We start from the raw sequence: 17550 nt of genomic DNA on the forward strand, positions 1-17550 counted from the left end.
AGAGCAGGGCACAGACCATGGGGATGCTCCTGGCCCTTTTGGGGCTGCTCCTCCACTCACACCTACCATGCACCTGCTTGGAAGCAAAGCCCTTTTCAGAACCGCTGGAGCTGATAAGAAAAACCAGAAACTCGATTCATAATTTCAACTACAGGGACAAAAAGCTGGATGAGCGGCACAACCCGTCTGGCTCCGTGGACCCAGCCTCACCCACGGACAGGCGGCCTCGCGGTGCGCCGAGGATGCCGACCCGACGCTGCCCGCCCGCAGCGGTTGAGCACCACCACGCTCATCGGACTCCAAGTCCTTTCAGCTAGGAAGGAAATCGTTGTGCTGTTTTCTAAACCGTCACACGGCAGAGAGAGGAGGAGAGTGAGCGCGAGCTGCAAATTCACCGTGATTGAGGCTGCCAGCTGTAAAATTGCCATCTCGGTGGTGACAAGGTGAGAGATGATTTGCAGCGCGGGCTGCGACAGGCCGCAGCGCAGGAGCCGGCAGACTGTCAGAGTAAATAATGAAAGCCCTGGGATCACCGGGTGCGCGGGCCTGAGGGGAAGAGCATTTCAGTTCATAAAAACATGCAAAGAAATATCCCGGTTCGGGCTGCACAGCATCACAGTTGCTTCTGGAAATGCACTGGTATTGGTGAAAACCCGAATGCTGCCAAGAAGCTTTCTGAAACTCAGCGCTTCTGAGCCCTTTGCCTTCCTCCCAGCTCGGGCAAATGCAACGAGTGGGAAGGACCTGTTTTGTTGTGGAGTGCTCCAAGTCGCGTGGGGATGTCCTACTGCCCAGGCAACGGAGATGCTCCCCACGCTGGGGCCAGCCCCACAAAGCGGCCGGGGGCTCAGGAAGGGGCACACAGTGAAACACTGACCTCTGAAAGGAGAAAAGCCCAAGGGGAGCAAACTCCAAGCTTTGGCTGGCTACGTGCCTGTATTCAGCTACATACAACTGCAAGACCAGGAGGTAAAACTGCTAGATAAAGAGCTCAACCCTTCAAACAGCCTGATAAGAGTCTCTACTGAACCAGTTCCTCGGCTCCAGGATACGGCGCAAATTAAATATAGTTCAGTGGCTGCATTTAATTCCTTTCCTCTGTTCTGCTATTATTAACCTGACAGTGACTGTCAGGGAGGCAGCCAGGCACACAGTGGCGTGCACCCCTCCTGGCCCCCTGGCCCCCCTTCCTCTGGCCACTGACAAATGAAATCTCCTGGGTGCAGCTGCGAGAGCAGCAAACAGCGTGTCCCAGTGGCTGGTGGGTTCCCCCCAAGCTGGTGGGGTCCCCCGGGCCCCACTGCCTTCTGCATGACCGCTGCGGGTGTGCTGAAAGCAATGGGACCACCACGGGGCTGATGCTGCTGAGCTGGGGCTCCAGCCTGGCTCCCCCACAGGGATGCCCCAGTCCCTGGGCACCCACGGTCTGTGGCACCCACTCTGTGTGGCAGGCAGGAGCCAGCGGCCTCTGGAGGGGGCTGCGCAGGGCACCGGGGTGATTTTGCGGACTGCACGGCCGTGGGCTTTACACACTGTGGGTGACCTTGGGGTCCCCTGCCCACACGCCACCCAAGCGGCAATTTGAACGTAAGCCTGAAAATACCTGTTTCTTAATGAGAGTTGACACTGCTCAAGCACAATGGTGTTGTTAAAACAGGCTCCTTCCAGCAGAGGTACTATCACCACCGCCATCGCCCCAAGGTACCCAGGCTGATTGAATGCAGAGGAAAGCGGCAGTCACATTCAGAGAATAATCTGTGGCTGCTCCATGCTCACTCTCTGCTCGCTCTGACTTGCACGAGCCTATGCAGAAAGTGAATTTTTGCTCTCAGGGCTCAGGCGTTGCTGTAAAGTGAATTCTGGCGATATAAATCTGCAGCAAGATGCGGGGAAGAGAAACGGTACTGCTCGATTTCTGTGCCCTGCCTTTCAGCTTGGGCTCAGCCCATTTGCAGCTCCCAAGGATGCTGCAGCCATTGAGGAAGAGAAGGAGAAGGAGGAGGAGGCCGACAGAGCGGTGGCCGGGCCAGGGGCAGAGCAAGGGAAAATGCTCCGAGTAAATGTGCTGCTCAGCATTTTGGGCTCAAATCAGTGCAAAATAGAAAGGCTTGTGCTTACAGAGCTACAGAGCAGCTACATCGATCAGCCCTGTGCTCGCAGTGACAGTGCTGCGGTGGGGAGGAGGCTGTGAACCCCACGTCCCACCCATCCCAGTGCTCGATCCCAGATCTTGTGCACGGGGGCACTTTATGTTTTACTCTGTACCATGCAATCATCTCAAGGAAGGGAATAATTCTGTCAATATAATTAAATTTCAAATGCAAAAAAACTATCTTCATAATGCGAACTGACAAGAATGGTCCCAGCATCAGGCCACTGCTATCCCAGGGAGCTATCAGACACCTTTGACACACGTTGTTTCAATCTAAATGTAAATGCAAGAAGCATTTCCCTTTTAATACAGTAACTGCTCTGAGCTTTATATCCTCAGTGAGGATGAACTGCCGAGCGTTGCTGGCTTTTTCTTCCCTCTGAGCAGAAAAGGGGGGAAAAAAGGGGGGAGAATGTATTTATTGAGAAAAGTCATGACCCGCCTGCTCATGTGGCTCTGGTGAACCAGGGGCACTGCCTTGGAGAGAAACACCACACCGAGCGGAGCAAGTGGTGGTGCACCCACAGCCGTGCCCTCTCCCCGTCCCTCTGGACCCCGGGGATGAGCCCGTCCTCCCCCACCCTGGGCAGCGGCCAGGAGCCAAGGAAAAAACCTGGCTGCAGAGGCACCAGGTGACGGCCTCACTGCACCCCACCGGCACCTCCAGTCTCGGCAGAGCTCCACCTCGCCCGTGGACGAAGGGACCTGCTCTCCCCCTTCCCGGCTTCCCTGCACGTTGGGACTTGGTGGCCACGGCTGGAGCCAGCCGGCCGCTGCCCTTCACCACACGTGAGACCGCACACGATGCCGAACAAGAGGCTGCTGGGGACCAGAGCGATACGGCACACTGCGGCTGGACCTGGGGGGATGAAAGGTGACTTGCATGTCATTTTGCCGGCGTTATTCATCGTTAATGGCCCCTTATCAGAGCCCCTATGCTCCGGCTGGTGCTGCTGCTGATGGGGAAGCTGGATTGCTGGGGGAGCTGCAATCAGAGGAGCCACGCTGACGAATGGGGCTTATAAGGCAACGGCTGCCAGAGGAGTCAATCCTTTCTACCTAATCACGGAGGGGGTGAAGGCTGGAGCAGCTGCCCTCACGCTGCACGATGCTGGGGAGTAAGGCACCAATTTTCCAACTGTTTATGAGATTTCTTCTGCTACTTTTACCCTCCACAGGGATCTAATATGCATTGCACCTCAAACTGATCCACGGGTGGATTTCATCCCCAACCACACACGTACACCTTAGCCAGGCTTCTCTTGCCAGCCCATGGCACACCAGGAGCAGTGCTGGGGCTGCCCCGTGGGAGCCCAGTGCCTCCCCAAAAGGTGTCCCGCAGATGGGGGTGCTGCTTGCTCAGAGTGGGAACCCCACAGCCACCAGGCCAGGGGCCAGCACCAGAGCTGCTGGCCAGGAAGGGTCTGGGTGCAGGACTGCCCTGCCAAAGGAAGGGGTCCCCATCAGCCCTTGGAAGCACACTCCCTCCTTCTCCCACAGAGAAGCAAGGATCATTGCCTTCTCCCTTGCAAAGCAGTAAATACCAGACTTGCAAGAAGCCCCGGTGCTCCTGAAAGGGGCTACAGCTACTGCCACAAACCAGAGACAATGAAGCAGAACTAACGGTCCTTTGCTTCACATGTGTGTTGATTTTTCATTGAAAAACTCCACTGATTTCTCTCCTGCCTTGCAGCAGTTGGAAGCGGTCCTACCCTGTCCATCCTCCTGGCCAGCAAGGAACCTGCCCATGCACCCAGCCATGGCATGGGGAGCCTGGGGAGAGATGGGCACGTGTCACCAGCTGTGAGCCCAGGGAAAGGTGCTCCAGCTTCCCAAACTGGGGCCGACAGTACTTCTGCCATTAAACTCCAGTCCCCGTTGGCACCGGCAGATCAGGCTCCTTCCACCAAACCAGTCAGTCACACACAGCAGAAACCAGCCTGACCAGCTCAGAACCTCCAGCTGATGTATATTTTATAATCAATAAATAAAATATACGTTCTGCCTGGTTTTGCATACATTTCCGAATTACATTCTCCCATTCACAGTGTATCGGCAGACAGATCACCCCAGAGCACAGCACTCCCAAAACCCAACGGCACCGGTCCGCTGGCAGGTCAAAAGCATTTATTTTAGAAGGCTGAGGTTAATTTCTGCTGACAGGGAGCCTGAATTAAAGGCTCTCTCAAGACAAGGGGGACAGGAGCTCGCTTGGCGACAGTCAGCATAAAGCAAATCCATGCTGAGATGCTGGTGCTCACAGCCCGGACTCCTGCCCTCGCCCGGGGGAGCTCACAGGAGGTTGCTGGTGCACATCCATGCTGGAAAGACCCTGACAACATGAGTTAAACTGCAAAAAAAAAAATCAATTCCTACTGCAAGTGTCTCAGCCGAGTGCTCAGCAGCGGGTCTGGCCTGCCAGCTGCTTTTCCCTGCATTTCATACAGCCCCTCAGCACCCATCCTGCCCAAAGCCCCTGCAGCCCCCAGACCACCCGCCCCTCTCACAGCACCACCCGCTCTCACTGCAAGGACGGGTTGGAAATGAAGAGATTTGCTGCAAAGGGGAAATAGCGCTGCAACTTCGTGGGTACCCAGACGAGAGAAAGCCGAGGGATGGGTGGTGAGGACACAGCCCCCGGCACCCCGCTGCCGGCACGGCACGGCAGCAAGGCTGTCACCCAGCAGGCAGCCAGCACCACGAAGGAAGAGGTCAAGACAAGCGTGGGCTCTGCACCAGGCAAGGACAGCCAGCAAAGACAGGAGGGGACGTGGGCTGGCAGCTCCCTGGGGGCTCCCCACTCCTGGGGGGGCACTGCCCCGCTCTGTCCCTGCGCAGCCGGCAGGCAAGACCCCGCTGCCCGCTGTCTCCCCGAGCATCGCTGGGGCTTCCTCCTGCGGTTCGCGAGCAGCCTTTTCCAACAGCCAGAAAAAGATGCTCCAGCGCTGGGCAGTGCGAGGGGCACCAGCAGGCAGCTGGAGGTGATTCAGCCCCTGGCCAGAACCCACCTGGAAACAGGGGCAGAGGGGACATCTCCGCTGGCAGCTCCCTACCTCCTGCCCCTTCATCCCCCCCCCATCTCTCCACGTCCTGGCTTCGTTTTCATTGCTTCTCTGGAAAAGGATTTCTAAAACCTCTTTTTCTTAAGAGTTTCTTTTTCACCTAATTTTGTCTCGGAAGCATTTGAAGATAAGTTAAAAAGAGCTGAGCAAAAACAGTAGTGAAATAATTTATGGGACTCTAAAGGATGCCAAGGCAGGCACCGCAGAGCATCCAGCACCACGTCCTCGTCACTGTCTTTTATTTTTGTTTGTGGTTCTGCTGTCACAACATAACCTTTGCAAGCTCCCATCCACTCGAAGTGAAGTGTAATCTAATTAGTCCAATTTGGATTGCTTCTATTTGAATAATTTAGCGTACACCTGCAGTATTCATCAATCATTATTATTTTTAATTAAGTAATTAACTTGCAGGTTTTCAGAAAGTTTGGAGTGACAAAATTTCCATGGTTGAAGTCTGGAGTGAGACGGAGCAAGCAGTTCTTTCTGCACTCACAAACACCGGTGTTACCGATAATTGGTGTGAGCAGCCACAAGCGCTGATGATTTCCTGAAGAATTTACTTCTTTAATGGCAAACCAGAAATCACACGCCTGCTGTACAACAGGCCTAATTAGTGTGTATACGGTCGAGTTTTCACCCGCAGCTCCTCCATCACCCAACCTCACCTCTAAGGACTGGCTCCCTTTGATGATAATTGTCATTACACTTCGTCAAAGTCATTAGCTTTTAAAGAAAAGAGCAGTTTGGAAAGACCCGGGAGCAGGCGGTGCTGGGGCCGAGGGCTGCAGAGACATCAGAGGGTTTGGCTGGGACCCTGCTGGGAGCTGTAGGTTTGCCTGGGTGGGAGTGTGGTATTCCCGGCTGGAGGCATAAACAGCTCCCACTTCGCTTCTCAAGTTCACTGAAAGAGCCAAAAAATCTTTAAAGCTTGCAAATGAAAAAAAACCCAAAAACACAAAAAAAACCAACCAAAGAAAAACCAGAGATCAGGCTATAATGTGCTACAGCATGCTGGATTGTGTGGTGATAACAGGGCTGCTGCACTACAAGGGAGATCTGCCATCATAAGAACCAGAAAAAAAGGTTGTTTACACTGTGACTCTCACCTTTTTAAAAAAAAAAATTGCGAAGAATATCTTCACACCTGTACTTCGGTTTTCAGTAAAAATAGGTAATTATTATGCTGATGAATTTCGCGGCTTCATTAAAGAAACCTGATTTTAGGATAGCGCCTGCAAGCTCCCCCTGCGGTGTGCCCCAGCGGCGGGGGCTCGTGGGGGGTTTAGCGGAGCTTTCTGTCCGTACAGGGCAGCTGGAGGAGACGCAGCGAGTCCTTGGGCTCCCTGGCACCCGTCTCTGCCAGCTGGGGCTTCATCCCAGCAGGATCAGCCCTTGCTTTTCCCCAGGCACCCCAGGAAGGTGCCCTGGTGCAGCCCACGCGAGTGGGAGGCACCCGGCTCTCCGGGGCAGGAGGGACCCTGGGGCTCCTGCCTGCAGCTGAGCTCCCACTACAGAGCTCTCATCCCAGCCTCCGGCAGCCGCTTGATTTCTCCCGTGAAATCCAAGCTGTACAGGCAGTTCAGTCACCGGCAGCACAGCCGTAGGTACGCCCTTACAGAAACATGAGCCTTTTTAAGCTTTTTAGTTATTACTTGGCACCTACTGAAAGAATTACTGTCTAAAATGCAAATTAGTCCATCCTGGCTTGTTAGTAGCTCGCATCTTCTGCCTCTGCTGCGGCAAACCCACAGGTAAGGAGGGAGATGCTCTGCCAGAAGCTCTTTGAAAACAGCCCCACAAAGACAAGGCATGGGACAGGGTCCTCATGCAGCATCCCTGTCCCTGCCCCTGCCCAGGGCTTTTAGTGATGGCTGTGGACACCCAAAGCAGCTGAGATGAAGCCTCTCGCAAACACGCCCTTGTCTCCCTGATGCTCACGGTGGACCATCTACCCATCTCCAGCATCATCTCCAGAGCACCGAAGCCAGGAGCCGTGCCCAGCACCCAGCACCATCCTGCCCTAACAGCAGCCTCAGGAGGGAAATCCCAGCCAGCGGCTGGTCCCAGCCACAGTGACGGCAGCCCATGGCCCCACACAGCCCTGCCCCGCACCGGCTCCCAGCCCCTGCTCCATCCTTCCCTGCACCGCAGCAGGCAGCTGCGCCAGGGGACTCTCCTATCGGGACAAGCATGAACGCGCCTGCATACACGATGAGTGAAGAGACCAGAGCTTGTTTTTAAGCACTCCAGGACTGACTCTAAGTTGGAAATTTATCTCTCGCTTCTCGCTATGACTCAGTTTCTGCTGTGGCCCAAGGAGACCAGGCGGCTGGGTCTAGCCTGTCAAGCTCAGGGTGTCAGCATAGCAGCTGAGAAACGAGGAGCTGTTGCAGGCTGGGATCCAGATTTTATTGGAAGAGGAGCTACAGTTCCATGGAGGAAATCCAGTACATGCAACCAGAGCAAAGACAGAGACAACCAGGGCCAAGTACTACCCCCGGCGTTAGAAAACATGCCTCCCTTGCTGCGATGGCACCAGGCTTGGAAAGTGTTCAAAACTCATTCTTCTTACAAAATTCATAAGGCAGAGCCATCTGCCTGGCAGCCAGCTCTCCAGCTCCCATCCGTGCTTCTTGCTGGATTTTCCCTGCTGCCTGTGAATGGCGTGAGTCTGCCTCCCAACTGCCCAAAGCTGGGTCAAAAATGAGGGAGGGATGAAAATAGCTGTCCTGAGCGTGGCTGAAGGTGCGGGGATGGTGGGACAGGATTTTCAAGCGCATCCACCACTGATAAATATGAGCTGTGAGAATGAAATACCTTATACACAGGCACCAGCTCTTAGGACCCTTAGGAATCAAGACGGGATTTCTAACCCAATCTGTACAATGAATTTGTCCCTTCAATGCATCGCTTAAACCCTGACAGTGTGTGGCAAGTCCACAACCTCACAACTGTTTATTTAAATAAATATAAAAAAAAATTGTTAGGTGCAGACCATGACTTAAGTAATGTTAAGTGAATAATTCATGCAGTATTTATAATTGATGGGGGATTTAACAGGAGCAGAGCCGTAAGTGGCTTTCTATTAACTATTGATGCTCTCCACCAGCCTCTCGACAAGCACGGCTGGGCTCTGCGATCACAGCTCTCCCGTGATGTTTTATTTAAGTGCTGTTAAGAGTACACATAATCTGGGGGAATGCCTCTGCTCCCAGGGAATGCCGCAGCAGTCCCTGGCTCCCAACGTGGTCATGCCACGGTGGGCTCACGGAGCCCTGGTTCCCGTGGAGCCATCACCCCGACCAGTCGCCTCATGGCGGTGGGGAGAAACCCAGGGCTGATGTGATGTGTCTGGAGGAGGTCACACACTGCAGGGCTTGCCTGGCTCCTTTCTCCTGCCCCCACCGCAGCAGATGCCAGATAACCCCAAATGTCTGGGTGTCCGGATAAACCCAGACCCCTCAGTATTGGCTTGTGAGTTCGTCTGTTTATGGGTTTTTGTGACTTATTCCAGGGATGTGCCTCTAAAATCCCTTTCAGTCTTTTTGCAGACTTCATTTGTGAGAACAGAAGCGTGATAAGAAGGCCAAGTATCTTGCTATACACATCATTCACATCCCCATATGAAACATTCAAAAAGCTTCTAAAAATATATGCATAAATACAAAAATACAGTTAAAAGAACCCACCCGTATCCTAACAGACAGCGCATCTGTGTTCCAAAACATCGCGTTTCTAACAAAGCTGCAATAAACACACAGTTATCATAGCAACTGAAGCCGTGTCTCGCTTGGCGCCCACAGGGAAAGCAGCAGGATCTGGCCCCGCAGTGGGTTGCTGCAAGCCCAGCGGGCAGCCCTGCTGCCCGGGATGCTGCCCAGCATGCCCGGGGCTGTGGGCACACAGGGGGCACCCAGCAGAGCCTCTCATTTTAAAATCTCATGACTCTGAAGAGCATCGATGGCTGCACAACTCCAACCTAGAGGGGAAACTCGTTTCGTGCCCGGGGGGAGGGAGTCCCAGCAGCCAGAGCCGTGTGTGAGCACGTAGGATTCAGGCTGGCAGAGCAAGGACAAAGCCTGTGCACGGCACAGGCAGGGGTTGTGGAATAATTCACACTAAAGCACCATTCCCTTCAGAAAGGCTGGCAGCCTCAGGGCAAAATAAATGCTGAAATCTCCTTGATTGTTAAATAAAAGATTATTGATAAAATAACTGCTTCTAATGTGGCTCCGCTGCCAGCAGAAATGCAATATCTTTCAATTATTGCTTGGAATCAAGGGTTTCCTTTTGTTTACTGGAAAAAAACAACATGAAAAGAGATGCTCGTAAAAGACTGTAAAATGAAGGTGAATCTGTTTTCGCTGTACTCCAAATCTGGTTGGGGCTTTGCACACGCAGAGCAGGTTAGCTGCTTGTTGGCACTGTCTGATGACGCCGCGCCGCACGGGGGTTATTTGGCAAAGCCAGGAGCACCGCAAGGAGCTGGCGCTTGGGCTGAGCCCCAGCACACCGATCCATGCGACCGGCTTTCGGCGCATGGCGGGCTGGCAGGAGGACAGGGCATTTCCCCTGCGCGGGGGAACGCGCAGCACCGCTGCGGCTCTGCCCGACACGAGGAAAACCAGCACAAGGTGGTGCAGGAATGACCTGAGCAACTTCTCAGCATTTCTCAGAGCTGAGCAGGCAAAGCAATCTCCTTCCTGGAACAAACTTCCCTGGATAAAAGAGGGTCTGCCCAGGCTGCCAGCCCAGCCACGTAGGAACGAAACGCGAGGTGCCTCGATAACAGCTTCAGGTCAATGGTTTGGGGCTGCAGAGGGATGCAAAAGTAATTCGCTACCCCTCCGAGCGCTCCCTAGCTCCGAGTGCTCCCCAGCTCCGCTCACCAAAGCCGAGCCCAACACCCCAACATTAGCAAGACCCAGGGCAGCTGTGGAGGAGCAGCCCAGGAAACACAGCTTACCTGTGTGGGGGCCAGCTAACAGCAAATTGGCCAGCTCCATCTCCAAACACAGAGCACACAAAGCACCACACAGAAAATTACTTTTCTGGGACCCTCATGCCAATTGGCAGGTTACGGAGGGGTAACCTGCAGCAGCAGCAGCAGCAGCAACCCTCCCCTCCCCGTGGCCCTGGGGCCATGCAAGCTGTGGGGGCAGCAGCCCCTTACCAGCTCCACACGCCGACGGCTGGACTCCAGCTCCCTCTGCACCAGCTCGTCCATGTCAGCCTTCATCTCCTCCATCCTCCTCTGGTAGTACCTGGTGCTCTCCTTCTCCCGCGCCTCTGACTCGGCCGCCTTCTCCAGCTCCTCGCCCATCTTTATGATGCTGTCTCGCAAGCGCAGTACCAGCACCTGGGGAGGAGGGTGTGAGGTGAAGCAAGGGAGATGGAGGCGAGGAGTTACGAAGCTCTCCACAAGTATCAAGCGATGTGGACAGCACTCCCTCCCCGACTCATGCCACAGAGCCAGTTGCTATTATCCTAATTATCAAGCATCACCCTGAAGCCTTGCAAGTGGCGGCAGCTGCCTGCAATGGGTGCAGACCCCAGTGTCCCCAGCCCATCCCTGCGCCCACCTCTGCACCCACAACAGGTAGCACCATGCCCCAGGACCACATCACATCCCCCAGGGCTCCCACAGAGCTGGCTGCTGCTTTGGGGGCACAAGAGCATTCTCCTTCGCCCCCAGGCTGGGTTCGTTCGGGCAGCACGACTTGGGGAAAAGCGACAGTAAAAACATATCGCGGGGTGGCAGTAGATGTGCTGATTAACGGCAACAGTGAAATATTGCCATCGAGCCTGACGTTCTGACTTCTGGACGATGCCAGAGCAGAGGGATGCCTGTCAGAAAGGTGCTGTGATAGAAGTGCTGAGCAGTCAGCACACACCGTGCGCTGTGTCCAGAGACAGGGACTATATATTCCTCCAGGTGTTTATAGCACTGGGCCCACTGTTGGCTTTCAACAACCACCACGGTGAAGCAGGTATAGACAATGGCAGTGGCATGAACTATACGGACTGCCCACAAGCACAGGAGAGCTGCCCAAAGACACCCCCCCCCGTCCCTCCCCACCCCTTCCCGGGTGCTTCTTCCCCCAAAGCCGAGGCAGTGGCATCACTGCGCCCGCCTTTTCCAAGCAAGCTGCATCTCCCTGGGACTCCGCATCCCCTCTGCAAGTGGCAAAAAGGTGGTACCTCAAAGCGCTTCATCTGCACAGCCTGGAAGTCCAGCTGGCTCTCCAGGTCGCGGATGCGGGCTTCCTGCCGGCTGACGATGGAGCGCTCGGCTGGGCACTGCTCCAGGTGCGCCACTCTTGCCTGCGCTGCATGCAGCTGGGAGAGGATGGGCTGCGTTAGCACTTCCCTGGCCCCTGAGCCATGCGAACACCTCCCGGTCCCTTTTGCAGATCCCCCACCAGTCCCTCGCCTTGGTGTGACGTGCACCAAGGACTTCTCATGGCCCCTGAGGTGACAGGCCACTATGGAAAAGCATTGCCTTCGGTTTCCTGAAGGATTCCCTGCTGTTAATACCACACAGTAAATGCATGGCATGAACATGTATGTTTGAATGAAAAACGTGCTGGCAAGATATACACGTCTGGGTCTCTTTTGCTTTTCTCTTCTCGCAGACTCCTTGAGGACAGCAGGCGTGAAAATTCACAATTTCCCCCTGTATGGAAAGCTGCCTGGACCGAGCTGTTTCTTCAGCCGTTACACTGAGATCTCCAAAGCAAACTGCCCTTTTAGTAGTTCCAGTACAAGTTTGGTTCAGGTTTTATATTTGACCTAGAACTACGGGAATTTGTCTTCTTTTATCTGGCCTATCTCTAAAGCACCACCTGCTCCACCTCAGAGGGAGCGAGTCCTGCTTCTGATTCCTGGGCAGCTTAGCTATGCTCCAGTAAAGCACTTAAATTAATGGGATTACTCATGTGTTGAAAATTAAATCCATGCACTCCAGGAGGGCCGGTGCAGCCGCAGAGGCGAGGCAGCGGAGCACCCGCCGGCACCCACCCCGGGGTCAGCCCCACGCTGGCCACGGCACCAGCAGCTCAGGAAGGGAGGAGAGAGAAGTGGGGCTCTCCATCCCGAGACCCTTGCCAGGGAAACCTTTGTCCAGGCCAAGGCCATCGCCGGCAGAGCCCTGCAGCCTTTCCTGGCCCCATCCTGCCCATAGGGTCAGGGCTGTGGGCATGCAGCAGGCAGACAGTGGCTTCTGCACCATGCTGCTCTCAGGCATGCACAGCGCGTCAGGAAGAGGGGAGGAACCTGACAGTTTTACAAAGGAGAAATGGCTTGGTACCACCAGTGTAGACTTGGACTAATTTCAGACAAGAACATGGCATCCATAAGTGACACCGGTGATGCACCGGGCACAGACATCAGAGGATACCTGGAGGGCTCTCGCTTCTCAGCTCTGGGTGCTATGGGCTGGGGAGGAATTACCTTCTCCTGAAGGCTCTGCTTTTCTTTCTTCACATCTTCCACCTGTGTCTGCAGCTCCCGGATCTGAGCGATATCCGTTGCCGACTGCGGAAAGATTAAGCGCAGCAGTGGGAGCAGACCCGAGGCCTCAGAGCAGCAGGCACACGCTGTGAAGAGCATGGTGCCGAAGGCTGGCTCATGCCTGCACCTCCTGCCACCAAAACAGCGAGTCACTCCTGCACTGGACTGAAGGAGCTTAATTCTCCCGACTCAATGCAACTTTCCTCATTTTTGAAACAAATATTTGCAGATCAGGAAAGTAACCATATTGTCAAGGTCATTTCTGTCCTCAGGGTCCTCTCAGATACGGACTCCCAGCTCCGTAACACGACTGCAAGGGGCACCAGACTGTGAATTGTCAGTCTCGCCAGCCTACCCCTGCTCCACTGGGAGCCTTGGGGTCCCTCAGCTCCAAGTACAATCCTTTGGGAGAGCCTGCCTTAGTCTGGATATTGCGCAGAAAGCCCCAGGGCTGTCTGTCAGCACTTTTTAAGCTCTGCATGAGAAAACAGCAAAGGAAAGAATAGAAAAGGATCCAGACGGGGATGCTATAGGATTTCCCAACTATTGAAATAAAAGCCAAGACATCTCTTGAAAGACGACTCAAAACTACGGGTGAGAGGAGCTGGAGCCGTGAGCCATTCTTTCCTCTCATCACAGCATCTGCTTCCTGGGGTCCCTGCCCTGCTGAGCACCGATGGGGACTCCCGCTTGCTCTCAGACAGGCTGCAGGTTTTCCCAAGCACCCTCCCAGGGAGGGAGATGCTGTCCAGCCTCCACCGCCCCGGCTCCTACCTGGGCAATCAGAGCCTTGTGCTTTTCCATGAGCTCGTTCAGGTCTTCCTGGTCCTCGTCGATGCGTTTCAGGAGGTCGGCTCTCTCGTGCTGCAGCTGGTACAGCTGCTCGTCCACCTGCGGGAGGACCCACAGCGCCGCTGGCTCGCACATCCCGTGGGGGACCCACGGCATAGCACCGCCCGGACAATTGGGAATGCGCTGCCGCCAGCCTCCAACCCCATGCTTGCACCGGGAGAGGCAAAGGGAGCTCCCGCGTATCTGCAGAGGGGGACTACAGCGTGCTGTGCCCTTCTAGTAATTTCAGCCATCCATTAAACCACCTGGGGGCTGTTGTTCCCAAGGAGGCTGGGTGATTTAGTAAATACACTCAGTGACTTAGTAAATATGTTTGGCTGATTAGTGCTGATTTAGTAAAAAAGCTGATTATTGCTGTCAAACACAAGGAGGTAGGACTGCACTGCTGCCCTCCCACCTCCCCTGTCCCGGCTGCGTCTCCACGAACGCACCAGGGTCTTGTTTCTGCTGAGGGTCTCCAGCTCTGTATGTAAGTTCTCCAACTCCAGGGCCGCTGTCTGCTGGGACTTCTGGGCCTCTGCGCACTTTGCTTCGCTCTCTTCCAACTGGGAAAAATTGGGGGGGATCATCATTAAAGGAGCAGAAACCACGTGCTGATTATGCTGTTCCCCCTGCCACACAGTCACGTCTATTTACACTTCACCCCCAGAGTATTTTCCCCTGCTAATGCACATGGAAACTCGACCTTTTAAAATCTGTGCTGCTCTTCAGCCCGTCTGCTCCTGGTTTACAGCGAAAACTTTTCCCTTCCCAGCTGGTGCAGCAGGGCGTCCTTGCCAGCTCCCGGCACACCTAACTGTGGACCCTAACACCACTGACTGTCCTGCTGAGTGCTGAAGCAGGCGCCTCGAACTGCACATCCCCCCCTCTGCCTTGGCACTGCCGTGGTGAGGTAGAGCCGGCATCATTAATTTGCAAAATTATGTGAATTACATGTAATTTCTGATTAGAGCAATTCATGATTCAGAGTTTGCAAATGGGCTTTTCATGTGGCATAAATTGCATTTGCAAATATACATGAAATATCACATTTATAAATGCTAATTTGCTTTTGGTTTTTATAGCTCAGCCATTAAGACTACAATGATCTTAAATGGGCTGCAAACATCTGGAAGATGCAGCGTCATCCCAAAAACTCACACCGCCAGGACAGAGGAGTTTACGTAGGCTGTACCTGAACATCCAGTTCCTTCCCTTGCTCGCCTGGGTTTCTTTTCCTTATGAAAAAGAAAACTAACCCCCTCCACTTGCCGCTCAGTTGCTGTGCCCGGTCCCTGTTCCCCTGCAGAGGATGCAGAGCTTCCAGGGACAACAGGAGCCACTGCACACCATGGCGAGAGTTTGAGCCTTTTAGGCTATTTTCTCAAGGTTTACTTGTCTTTTTTTAACTCTCTCCCTCAAAAAAGGGGGGGGGGGGGGATTATGAAGTACTATAACTGGAGCAATCCTCAGCTCATTTCCCTCAACCGTTTGGTGTGATTGAGACCTACTTGGAAAAGTTGAGCAGGTAATTTGCTTCCTCAGTGCCTAATCTGCAGAGGAAATGGAAGGCGTTTCTCCCTTAAAGTCAATGATTCTTTTTCTATACCTGGCACAGTCTGATCTCTGAACAGCCGCTGCCCAGCCCTGCCCAGCTGCCCGCCTTCCTTGCCACCCACCCGCCGTAAGGGAGAGCCCCGCACCTGGGGGGGACGCAGCACACCAGCCCCCAGGGGCTGGCCACGCACGGAGGGTGACCAAACGCTGCCACTGCAGCCAGCAGCAACGGGAACCTTTTCCCCCTCCATCCCAGGGCCAGAGCAGTGGCCTTTCTGGTGCACATGGAAACATCGGGGGGTTGTGATCTTCAGCCTCCACCTTCCTGCCTAAATTGCATCCCCTTCTCACTATTTTTAACTCCTTTGGTGAGAAAATCTCTGCTCCTAGGACCACTGTTTCCATCTCTGTGCCCTTCCGTCACCCCCGCCTGAACCAAGGAACAGAAGGAAAGAAATAACCCCAGACATCTTTGGGTCTCCAGCTACAGTGCCCACCAGAAGCTGCTCACTGTGGGAAATATAAAGCTCTGGCACAGAGACAGTTAGCAGTTTGAATCCTGCGAAACCATTATTTAAAGTGATGTGCCCGTGTCCAAACTCAGCCCGTGTTGATGGATTGTCTAGTTGGTCTATTCATACATCTGCAGAGCCATGCTCACAGCAACACGCGCTGTGTTCCCCTTTCTTCCACCAGGTGAAAAATAGCCTTTGTGTTTTGCATAAAGCTCAGGCAACCGTTACCAAAATGACCCGAGCGATAGCTGCTGGGAGGTGTTAAAGATGCCAGTCGGACTGACTGCTGGTTTTATGGCCAAGGACTTTTCCACCTGCCCAGCTTTGGGCTTCTCCAGAAGCAACCCTGTCCACAACCAGCCACTGGGACTGCCTTTCCCCTGCCACAATTACACTAAAAGTCCAGATAGTTTAATCAGAGAGAAACACATCTCCAGGACCTCTCATTAAATACCAGCCTCCATTTCACTTCATGTAATGGAATTTTCCCACTTGGGAAGAATAAATTGAAATCCCCCCCCTCGCCCAAAAATGCATAATGTATGAACTTCTGAACAACATTAGTTTCCTGTGCTACACCATCTGTTAAATACCTGCGTAAAATGGATGCTTCAGCCTTATTAAGAAACAATGCTATACTTCTAGCCATATGGATTTTGATTAACAGAAATGTAGCATTTTAGCAAAGTTTTTATTCTTGTGGCGGTTTGTGGGCTGGTGGTAGGATGTATTGGCTTTTGAGAAAGTCGTCATGAATGCCATTAGAAATCGTTTAAATTTAAAGGACGGAATAATCATGAGGCATTTTTAATGCACGCAGAATCTCGGTGTTGGTGGCGCAGCAAAAACTCAATATTCCCAATATTAAGGCTTTCCACTCTCCTCCAAGGTGGGCAGAGGCCGCCCGCTGCAGGAGCCGGGAAGGAGCAGGGGACAGACCGTATGGCACCGCAGCCACAGGCAAGAGAAAGCAACGTCCTGCACGAGCCTGCCTCGCTGCAGGGAGCGGGCTGCTCGGGGAACAAGGCATTATTCCCCTAGCAAGATCGGGCTGGACGCCACCGGGACGGCCACACTCGCCAGGCAGTGTAAGCATCCCGGCATCGCTGCTTCATCCCTCAGACCAGCGTGTGGAAGGGGTCCCTCAGCATCAGCCCACTGCAGCGAGCTCTAGTGCTGAGCGTAGCTCCCAGCCCCATTAAGAGCACTGGGGGCTGGGAAAGAGCAAGGCAGGGGCTGTGCATCATTTCCAGCCCCCAAGCAGGATTTGGGAAATACTGAGGGATTAGTTGTTAAGCGTAGCATTACAGCATTAGCTCAATAATGCGTAAGAGAGAATGCACGAGTGCCAAAAGATGGGCATTCCTGCTGCCTGCCCCGGCTATGGCCGTCCCGGCCCTGGCTGTCCAGGTCAGTGGCACAGGCACGGGCAGGGACATGAGTATGGGCATGGGCACGGACGTGGGCATGAGCAGAAGCACAGGTGCTCCATTGGCCACGTCAGGCCGAGCTCACCTTCCCCTTCTCCCTCGGCACAGGTGGGAACAGCTGCTGCTCACAGATGTTATTTATGCAGAACTATTATCTCAATTATATATGTATGTTGTTGGAATCGCTCATGCTTCCCTATTAGTTTGTTTCCAGGGGAAACGTACAGTACAGATTAATTACTGAGCGGTTTCGGAGGACCGGCATCGTTAGCTCAGCCCCAGTGCTCGACATCGCAGGATGCACGTGCAGGGCCAGCCTGCGGATGGACAGCCCTGTGCCACCCCTGTCCCGTGGCAGGGCACCCCACAGACCCTGAGCTCACCCCAGGGCTGAGGCCGTCCCTGGCCACCGGCACGGTGGGCACAAGTGTGGTACCCGTCTGCAGCCGCTCGCTGGGTCGCTCAGTGCCAGCTGTGAACTGCACTGAAAC

General features: G+C 54.1%; 1 protein-coding gene across 3 annotated transcripts in view; it reads right to left on the reverse strand.

The window, feature by feature from the left end:
• MYO18B (myosin XVIIIB) overlaps positions 1-17550 on the reverse strand; it is a 77396-nt gene that overhangs the window by 13456 nt on the left and 46390 nt on the right. For all 3 annotated transcript variants that reach the window (XM_075041130.1, XM_075041129.1, XM_075041131.1), the window contains 5 exons: positions 14010-14123; positions 13501-13617; positions 12667-12750; positions 11416-11553; positions 10388-10573 (listed from right to left, as the gene is read on the reverse strand). In XM_075041130.1, coding sequence (XP_074897231.1) covers positions 10388-10573; positions 11416-11553; positions 12667-12750; positions 13501-13617; positions 14010-14123 — 639 coding nt within the window. The remainder of the gene's footprint in view (positions 1-10387; positions 10574-11415; positions 11554-12666; positions 12751-13500; positions 13618-14009; positions 14124-17550) is intronic.

This window comes from Buteo buteo, chromosome 11 (assembly GCF_964188355.1).
Source record: "Buteo buteo chromosome 11, bButBut1.hap1.1, whole genome shotgun sequence".
Taxonomy (NCBI): domain Eukaryota; kingdom Metazoa; phylum Chordata; class Aves; order Accipitriformes; family Accipitridae; genus Buteo; species Buteo buteo.